Raw genomic sequence first — 10,380 nt, forward strand, 5'->3', positions numbered from 1 at the left:
ACAACTACATTAATCACCTATGATTTGTTGACATGCCTGTGTCAATGTCGCATTAAAACAAATCCAACAAATTATGACGTTGAACAACCATGAGAAATTTTCAGGACTTAGAAATGCACCTGATCTCGTCCAAGAATTGAGACTTTTCGAATATGCACACCTCCATGTCACAGTGCGGGCTTTTGCCCTGTTATCTATAGAAAAAGGACACTGCATCCAAACTGGAGTACAAAGATTTTATTGCTGAGTTTGCAACCAATTAAGCAAGGAAAGTAAATAGCCAAACTTTATAGCTAAGACTATGAGCATTATTATGATGCATTTTCTGCTCGATAACAACATATAGCAGTGAGATAGAACTGGAGTAGCCGTCTTTGTGTGACTGTTATTCATACTTTACTTAATACTTCATGTCCATTTGCATCTGCTTGTATGTAAATGCATGAGGAGTTGTGTGTGTGTTTTTAGGAGGGAAAGGTTCAAATTTGAAATGTACAGACGTTTTAGTTTATGGTTACTATACACCTAAGACAGTACAGACTTTAATTATGAGTCAAAGGCCAATAAAACTATTTACTTTGTGTATTTGAATTAAATCCTGCAAAGCAAAATCCATTCAGAAATGCCAGAAAATCTTGATTACGTCTTTCAGGGAGGGCATAAATTATTTGAAATGAACTGCATCTGTGTAGTGCAAAAAACAACCCCCCAACCCCCAAAAAAAGTCCTTGTAATCACACATGGTCTGCACATTTTAATTAGACCTAAAACACACAACAATGTGTATTTCAACACAGAAAGTCTAAAATGAAAGGAGTAAAGTAGTAAAGTTAAGAGTTAGAAGTTAACAGTAAACAGTAGAAGTCAGCAGAACTGGCCATGTAACAAAACAAACCAACAATACAATTAAGGCAAATGTCAAGCATAGTTAAATGTTTTTGTTTGGTCCATATAGAATAGAATAGACATGAAACACTGCAAACTTATCTAGGCCACAGTGGTGCCACACATCAACAAAAAATATTCTACACATATGAGACAGTTAAATATGAGCCTAAAAGCTAATATAACTAAACCCACTAGGTGTCTGCTTTTTATTTTTACAGAACTAAACTCAATACAAAGAAAGAACAAGCAGACGTTGTGCTCTGACGATGATGATATTTGGCAATGAAACTGGTTTTACCTGAACACGCCTCTAAAGTCTATGTGTTTCATCCTGCTGCTTGTCAATGTAAAAGCACTTTTGATGAAAAAACAGGTTACTGTCTGATAATAATGAGTCACACATGCAATAGTCTAAATGTGAAGAAATTGTTTTGATCTTCAGCTGTCCCAATCTTTGGTGACTGAATAGTCTGTCTTTAGCAGCTTCTCCCAGTGGTAGTCCATTACAGCATTTGGCAACATTTCCTCATTGTCCACTAAATGAATCATGTTGATCTTCATGAGACAAGTCAGACTGTCTGCCTCTGAAAACACACCAGAGATCTTTCAGACACATTTCAAACAGGTTTGACACATACAATCTGACCAAAGGTATGTATAAGACAGAGTTGGTTAAATATTGATCCTAAAAAGACTTCAGTAACAGCCTGGTATCTGGTTGTGTAAAACTTGCTCTGAAGGAAATGTCAAAGGTCGGACTCTGAGAAGCTGCGGTCAGTGGAGACAGGGCTGTGTTCAGATTTGGTTTCATTCTAACTTGGATATTGGCAAGGCAGCTATGAAGTTGGTTAAATATATGTTGTATGTCATACTAAGGAGGCAAGAGTTGCTGTGCTTATGTCCACATGTCTCACCAAAGCATTTCTCCATAGTGGCAGATCTAAAATATTTTTTGCAGGATGGCAGAAAAGGGCAAGGAATATTTTGGAAGGACATGTGGCGGTAGCATATGAAGTCACTTGATCTCCGTGTGACATGGATAACAATAGAAAACAGAAAAAATAATGTGAACTTATTTAAACATAAGTAATTGTCTTAGAACAACTGGATACTGTATCAGGGTCTGATCCTGCTTCCGTTACTGCTAATACTGGTAATGTTATTAATAATAAAGTCAATCAGCTTAATACGTTTTAGACATTTAGATCTGATGATAAGAACTGTGTTCACTGAACGGTTTCTGGTGGCTTTTCACCAGTGTTGACAAAATAGTAATTAGTTATACTTACTAGTCACATCTCCCAAAAATTAACTGTGTTAGAAACTGAAATACTACACTATAAAAGTTACTAGGATTACAAGGGATCGCATTACCTAAAAAAAAAAAGTTTTAAGTTTTAAGAAATAGACTTTTTTTCTAAGTGGATTTCACAAGCCACAACTGCATACAGGTATTTACAAATAATTTCTTAATATTTAATGCGCCTTAACAGAACACAACTGGTAGACATACTGTGCCAAAAGTACTGTATTTTTTTCATAACAAAATATAGTTTAACTAGATAAAGTACTTTTAACTCTCTGTATTTGCCTTAAAATAAATAGCTTTTTAGAAATTTTTAAAAATAGTCCTTTTTTATGGTTAAAATTCAGCATTGACCGTTGATAACAGCCATAAACTATAGTAATAAGATTCTGAAAAAGGTTTCTCAGAAATAAATAAGAATGCATTAATTTTCCTTAAATTACATGGCTTTACACTTTTATATGTTTAAAATTCAGAACAAATATACTTTGTCGGTACATCAACAATTGATCACAGTAATAAATTATACAAGTAACATTCTGAAAAAGTCTTCAAAAATAAATGTTTCTGAAAAATGTAGACTAGAAATACACTCATTTGCATTAAAATACACAGCTCCGTCCATTTCTGTTGTGAAAATTCAGAAAAAGTATACATTTTTGGTTCGACAACTTTTGATCACAGTTAAATACTATACTAATAAATTCCTGAAATGACTTTTAAAAAAAAGGTCTTCAAAAATGACTAAAATGCAGTCATTTGCCTTAAAATACTTAGTTATGTCCATTTTCAAAGTTAAAATTCAGAAAAAATATACGTTTTTGGTACGCCAACTTTGGATCACAAAGTTTGGATGGTAAAATATTATACAGCAAAAGTAACTTAAAAAGTAATAGAAATGCACTAATTTGACTTAAAATACGTAGCTATGCTCTTTTGTGTTCAAAGTCCTGCAGCTTCAAGTCTTTTCGAGGATTTTTAACCATAGAAAAGTAATATATTTACACACATTATGTATGCTTTTAAAATCTGTATTTATTTACGGTAATAAAAAAGTGCTAATTTCCAGAAAAGGGCACTTCCTAACTGTACATCCAACTATTTATATTTTAACAACAGCTATATACACATCTTATGGGATACAGATTCCATATGAATGTATTTTGTGATGCTTTTCTTCATCTGGTACTCTGGAAAGTGAACTACTTGTCATTGTGACACAACACACCATTGCACACTACGAAATATGACCTCTGCTTTTAACACATCACCAAAGTGAACAGTGCCATGCTCGGAGCACCTCAGTGGTGACTTGGCAGCTGGTGGACTCGAACCTGAATATTAAACGCATGTAAGAAAATCCCTTATAGCCACAAATTAATTGTACTGCAACTTCTTTATTACTCATATTATTAATATCTACAGAGCCCCTAAATACGGAGCCCCTGAAGAAACATGGGGGGGAAAAAAGAAAGAAACGCATCTCGTGAGCACAAGAAAGTATATCATGAGCTCACGAGAAACCTTAGGTTAAGCACAGGCAGTTGTGCTTTCTGGGCGCATGGCCCTAGGCTCTTTCTTTCTTTCATGACGTATAATCCATTATTATTTTTATATATTTCGTGATAAGTTTCACATTATTTCGTAACAAGTTTCATGTAATTATGTGATAACTTTCACGTTCAGTGGTCCCTCTCTTTATCGTGGTTCTACTTTCGCTTCCTCAGTACATCGCAGATTTTTTTAATCCAATCTTGTGAAATTAAATTTAATATTTTCATTATTTTTGTGAAAGATAATAATAATCTAGCCTAAAAGGGAAAAAATGTAAGACATTTTGCCACACATACATACAGGCTAATACATAAAAATAAGCATGTACAGTTGGGAAATTTAAGATACTGGCATGTCATGTGTGACATATGTACTGTATATATGGTGAGCATTTAATTAATGTAGGATACCTCAGTTAGACACAGGAGGGCACTGTTGTTGTTGTTCTACTGTTGATAACAGTGTAGGGAGGTTCGTGAAGGTTAAATATGTACAGTCGAAACAACAACAACAGTTTATTTAAATACAGCTTTTCCCTTTTAGGCTAGAAAATGATTATATTTCACAAAAATAATGAAAATATTGGAAATTAAAACATTTTTAATGTCGCGAGATTGGATTAGAAAAATATATAATAATATAATACATAAAAACAATAATGGATTACAAGTCATGAAAGAAAGAAACAGCCTAGGGGCGTAGGCACAGGAAGCACAACTGCCTGTGCTTAACCTAAGGTTTCTCGTGAGTACGAGATACGTCTCCCCCCACCCCCATGTCCCTATAGGGGCTCCGTAAATATCAATCCTAAGATTCTGTTAAAATAAGTGTGTGTGATTGCTGAATACTTTTAGCTGCAGATCTCATCAGCAGCTAAATGTATTCAAGCCACCTAAAAGAGGCAAATCAATGTCAGTTTAAGGTCTCACTCAAAAACAAAATTCACTTTATCAATTTGAGGCTGTACCCCAATGTATCAAACTCTTACTGGTTTTTGGTGATATTTTGACATGTTCAGATATAATGTTTTTGTAGTTTTTAACACAAATTATTCACTTGGCAGCATGTTTTGGGGCATAAACTTGCATTTTAAGCAATTTCTGGGATTTTCAAGTCAATTCAATATTCATGTTGGTCAGAGGTGAAAAACTTTGAAGATCATTTTTGGAATTTAAACTTTTCTACTTGTTCCTCATCAAATTAAAACATTTTGACAATTTTTCAAAAAAAAAAAAAAAAACATTTTGGCATTATTGGAAAAATCTAACTTTTGCATGTCATGAAAAATGATGAAAATGTTTGGAATTGTTTTTAATTTTAACTTTTCTGCATATTTCTCATCAAATGAAAGCATTTGATGAAATTCTTCGGAATTCTTTTGGAAATCCTGATTTTGCATGTAATGTTGGTCAGATTGTGAAAAATTATGATAAAAATTCTTGGAAAAATCTTTTTAAATGTTATCTTTTCTGCATGCTTCACATTAAATTAGAGCATTTTGAGTAAATATTTAGAAAAATACTTTTTCTTTAATTTTTTGGTAAAATCCTAATCTTTGCATGTCATGTTGGTCAGATGATGCAAATTTATGATTAAATTCAAAATTGTATCTTTTCTGCATGTTGCTCACTAACCTCGAGCATTTGGAGAAACTTTTTTTTGGGGAGGAGGGGTTCCAGTAATATTTGAGTAATATCCAGTAATATTTGTCATATTGGTCAGATGGTGAAATATTATATTGAACATTTTGGGCAAAAAAATAAATAAAAACAATCTTTTTTTTTGCGTGTTTCTCAGCAAATTAGAGCAATTGGAAAAAAAATGTAGATTTTCTTTTTTTAAATTAATGACAAAATCTAATTTCACATGTCATGTTAGGCAGTTGGTGAAAAATTATGATGAAATTATTTTTTCAAAAATGTATCTATGTTTCTCATAAAAGTATTGCATTTTTTTAGGATATTTTAGATGCCTTATAAAAATGCCTTATATAAATACATAGCAATTACCTTCCCTATGGATATGATTCAGAAAAAAATAAGTTCAACCTACTGGATTTTTTTGGGCTGAACATTAAAACAAAAGTCAAAGAAAAGAGATATTGTAGCACACATTACCTGTGTAACCTTTAAAGTGTCTTCTGTTATGCATAAACTGTATACTAATAATGGTGGTATAAAGAGTAGGGCTATATAATAATCTGTCTGTTTCTTTTATGGCACATTAATGCTTAACCCAGTGTGAAAACATACCAGTGTCAAGGCTTCTCTGAGAGGAAGCAGGGTATGTCTGTGATGTGTTTTCATTAGACTCCAAGCTGGACAAATAATGAGACAAATGCTTTCCTCTGAACAGCACCTGTATACAGGAAAAACATCTCTGGCAGACTTTCACCATTTAATGCAGTATGTATTTTAGAGCACATTTGAGGATGCTTGGTTTTAATATTGTCCTGTAATGCTTTGTGAATGAATTTCAATAAACTTGTATAGAAAAGATGTCTCACCCTGTCCCTGGCGTACTGTGATGAGATAGGGATGTTGTTCCCAAAGATAGACTCTACCCATTGTTCTGGAGTCAGGTGTATCTTACCCTCCTTGTCTCTTATTGAGCCATCATTATCCACATGGGCGTAGTGCCACCTTTCCTGCAGAGGTAAGAAAATAATGATTCTCATGTTTTAACATGCAGAAAACTGCAAATCAAACTGGCCATTAATTTAAACAACAAGATGTTGACATTTCAACTTGAGTAAGTTGTCTGGGTTTTGAAACTCAGTCTCAAATGTCATGCACAATAAGCATGACATTTAGTTATTAGCTAGTTATTTCTAACTTTAGTTCTTCTCTCGTAAAGTTCAGAACTTCTTGTACTTTTTAGTCTCACAATCGGCAAAGAAAATTAAATAATTAAAATGACTGTTAAGTAATGTTCAAGTGACCAGCACTACACAGACCTATGTTCTCTAGCATTACCAGAGCATGTACAGAGTTCCTCTGTTTGGAGTCTAAACAGTAGATACATCAGAAACGGCTCAGTGAAAACAACTACATTGTCCCACCCTGATCCACATCCTTAATGCACCTCCACGTGGCATGACTCCACTTTTGATAAGCTTCAGGAGAGATGTGCTGTTCTTGTTACATTGTGACTCTATCAGCACATTCTTTCCTGCAATTCGAAAGCAGATGTGTTGGGAGGTATTTCCTGGTTGTGGGGAACTGTGTTGAGAGCTGCTGCCAACCTTGTACTGACCATTAGTGCACAAGGTAGTTCTCTTGTCAGCGATTATTCTGGGAGGGTTTTGTCTAAACTGACCACTGTGTGGATAGGTCCCTCGCTCTTTTCCTGGTTTAGGGGAGATTTGTGTAGAGAAGTGATCTGGCTGCTCTTCTACTACAACACAGTTTTGATGGTGGACCAACTGACTTGAAGTCTTGGCCGTCAGGTTTACATAGGTCTCTATTAATTGCATCTGCTTCTCCAGGATTTTCACCAAATTCCTCTGATGTGATACAAGGGACGCAAGTTGATTTTTCCACATCAACTTCCTGACACCAGACAAACCCCTGAAACAGAAACAAAATGTTGCAGTTTTATTTCCATTTAGTTTCAAGGAATATTCATAGAGGTGGCAATAAAATCAACAATTCAACACATGACATGTGAAATCAAACCAAATGAGCTGAGGGCCACATCAGTCTTCATTATACGATACAAAAATATATATATACTGTTTCTATCATTTATATTTTATGTATATTTTAGGGAAAAAAAGTTAAAAATAATTACTATATAATTCTACCGTGTAAACAGCTAGAACAATATCTTTCTCATTCTTAAATTACTTCTTTAAGAAACCTTTTTAACAAATAATGATCATTTAAAATGGTTAGCAGAAGAAAGACAAACAGACTGAGCACAGCTTTTCTGACACGTTTTGGCCAACCTCTTGCTGAATTTAAAAACATATCTTAATTGCACTGCTTAACTAACAACTACGTTCCTAATCTTTGCACAAAAAAATGTTTTCAAAGATAAAATTGACATCAGTATTTTCACAACATTTACTAGAAACAGCACAGGTTTATAATAAATGGTATAACAGAATAAACAATTTTTTGAGAGTGGTGATCTTTTGTGATTCTTTGTGAACTGACCGTGATTTCTGGGCAACTTTATCCATCCCCAAATGCTGTGTGGTGAGCACCTTATTCAGTACACCTTCAATCTGTGTTAGACTGTGATAATATCTCCCTGGTAGGTAAGACATCACATCTTGAATTAGTGACAAGGAATTATTATTCATTGTATTCATTTAGTTTGGGGTTTTTGGTTGCACAGCATGATTAATAATGCCCTACAAATATATTTGTATTATTTTTCATGCTTAGACATTCTATATTTACCTTGACGCAATAAAAGAAACATTAGTTACTGTTTTCTTTTACTGATGGACACAGAGGGGATTAAATACAACATCAGTGTAGCAGGACACACTGATCTAGTCAAACATCAAACAAACCTCTATCTGTTTGTCAAAAAGTGACCTTTACAGAGTTTAAGTTTTTTTGGATTTTTTATTTTCAAAATCTGTACATAGTAGGTGATTTGAGGCAGGATATGGGGTACGGGAGGATGTCCTCCTTGTTAGCAAAATAAGTCAGCTTTGTAAACATGTGATCCACTCTCTGTCGGGGCAGAGCAGACTGACACTGATTGGTGAAAGTGGGGGGTTAACAGGATGCAACCCCCTTGTTAAGAAAAGAACAATTGCCTACTGACTGTACTGAACAATTTCTGTTTGCTGTACCTTCATCCTCTGGACTTGTCAGAGGCCAAGACGACATATTTGACTGGATCCTTTCCATTGCATTCAAAATCACTGTTATGGCCTGTAAATGTCTCAGGTAAAATTGGATAACAAAAGAAAATTCCATACAGCAACAGTTTGGGTTACACCACAAAACATCACTCTGGTAAAAAAAACAACAAGTATTTAGAGACGACAGAGCTCTCACATTGCCTGTTCTGTCTTTTTTTCCTAGCTGAATGTCACCAGGCTCCCTGGCAACTTCTGTGTTACCTGACGCCCTCGATGGTACATTTGTTAAGTAACTCCGCCGGGATCTTAGTCCAGTTTTGCAGAAGAGCTGTGTTTGGCAGGAAGTCTCTAGGGATTTCAACAAAAACAACTTGTACATCAATACAGTGGTTGCCAGTCCTTTAGTAGATAGAACTAATGCCAACATATTCAAAACAATTGCTTCAAAACTCCACACGAAATATGGTTGTGTGATTTTTTTTTGAGCTAAAAGCATTCTGATATTTTCCTGCTAAATAATGCACATGAATTGACGTTCAATGTTGACAGTAGGTCACCTGCTTCTTTTTGATCTGCAGATAATTTCTCTAAACCAGAAAATGTTGGGAGAGATGACAGCAGATCTATGATATTCTTCTCTGCCACTTCTAGTGCAGTGAGGCCACTGATGTTTCTGTCACTAAACCTGGAACCAGACTGTAGGAAAAGCTTCACCACCTACACAAAACATTTTCAGACCATAGCAAGTTAGATCAGACCATATTCTCACACTGATAAAATAGTACAGGCATATGTTTTTAAAAGATCCAAGGATGATCTTTAAAAAGCTGTTTTTAAAAGAGGGTGGGTATTTTTTTTTTTTTACGTTTACAGCATTTACGTTTTTTTTTTTAAAGAAAACAGGGATGTAGTTATACTCAATAACCTTTTACTCCCCAAACTTTTGTTGAAATAAAGTCAGGACTCCACCAGCTTTAGGTAAAAAATGCTTTTTTTTTCTTTACTTGGTTTGGTTTAGAATCCAAGTTCTGCCCTTTGTTTTCTTGCTTAAACTACAGCATGTGAGGTGTCCAATTCATGTCAGAAATGTAATCGTGTATATGTTTTTCTTCCAGTCATCTCAAACCATCAATTTGCCAATCAAAACTAAACATTTAAATCTACAGTGGGTACGGAAAGTATTCAGACCCCTTTAAATTTGTCACTCTGTTTCATTGCAGCCATTTGCTAAAATAAAAAAAGTTCATTTTATTTCTCATTAATGTACACTCAGCACCCCATCTTGACAGAAAAAACTGAAATGTAGAAATGTTTGCAAACGTATTAAAAAAGATAAACTGAAATATCACATGGTCATAAGTATTCAGACCCTTTGCTGTGACACTCATACTTAACTCACATGCTGTCCATTTCTTCTGATCCTCCTTGAGATGGTTCTACTCCTTCATTGGAGTCCAGCTGTGTTTAATTAAACTGATTGAAATTGGTTAGGAAAGGCACACATCTGTCTATATAAGACCTTACAGCTCACAGTGCTTGTCAGAGCAAATGAGGTCAGTGGAACTGTCTGAAGAGCTGAGAGATAGAATTGTGGCAAGACACAGATCTGGCCAAGGTTACAAAAAATATCTTCTGCACTTAAGGTTACTAAGAGCACAGTGGCCTCCATAATCCTTAAATAGAAGATGTTTGGGACGACCAGAACTCTTCCTAGACCTGGTCGTCCAGCCAAACAGAGCAATCCTGGGAGAAGAGCCTTGGTGAGAGAGGTAAAGAAGAACCCAAAGATCACTGTGGCTGAGCTCCA

General features: G+C 34.9%; 1 protein-coding gene across 5 annotated transcripts in view; it reads right to left on the minus strand.

Annotated features, from left to right (window-relative positions):
* Position 1: 1 nt before the first annotated feature.
* Positions 2-10,380, minus strand: part of LOC103397367 (uncharacterized) — a 13,306-nt gene continuing 2,927 nt past the window's right edge. For 2 of the 5 annotated variants that reach the window (XM_008335602.3, XM_008335603.3), the window contains exons 5-12: positions 9,131-9,290; positions 8,562-8,921; positions 7,909-8,005; positions 7,004-7,317; positions 6,810-6,919; positions 6,255-6,395; positions 6,001-6,106; positions 2-1,472 (exon numbers count right to left, since the gene is read on the minus strand). In XM_008335602.3, coding sequence (XP_008333824.1) covers positions 1,327-1,472; positions 6,001-6,106; positions 6,255-6,395; positions 6,810-6,919; positions 7,004-7,317; positions 7,909-8,005; positions 8,562-8,921; positions 9,131-9,290 — 1,434 coding nt within the window. In that variant the 3' untranslated portion in view covers positions 2-1,326. Of the gene's footprint in view, positions 1,473-5,891; positions 6,107-6,254; positions 6,396-6,809; positions 6,920-7,003; positions 7,318-7,908; positions 8,006-8,561; positions 8,922-9,130; positions 9,291-10,380 lie in introns of those variants that run through there. The other 3 variants (XM_008335604.3, XM_008335605.3, XM_025053392.1) reach the window with 3 other exon arrangements.

The sequence above is a fragment of the Cynoglossus semilaevis genome, chromosome Z, assembly GCF_000523025.1.
Source record: "Cynoglossus semilaevis isolate Cse_v1.0 chromosome Z, Cse_v1.0, whole genome shotgun sequence".
Taxonomy (NCBI): Eukaryota; Metazoa; Chordata; class Actinopteri; order Pleuronectiformes; family Cynoglossidae; genus Cynoglossus; species Cynoglossus semilaevis.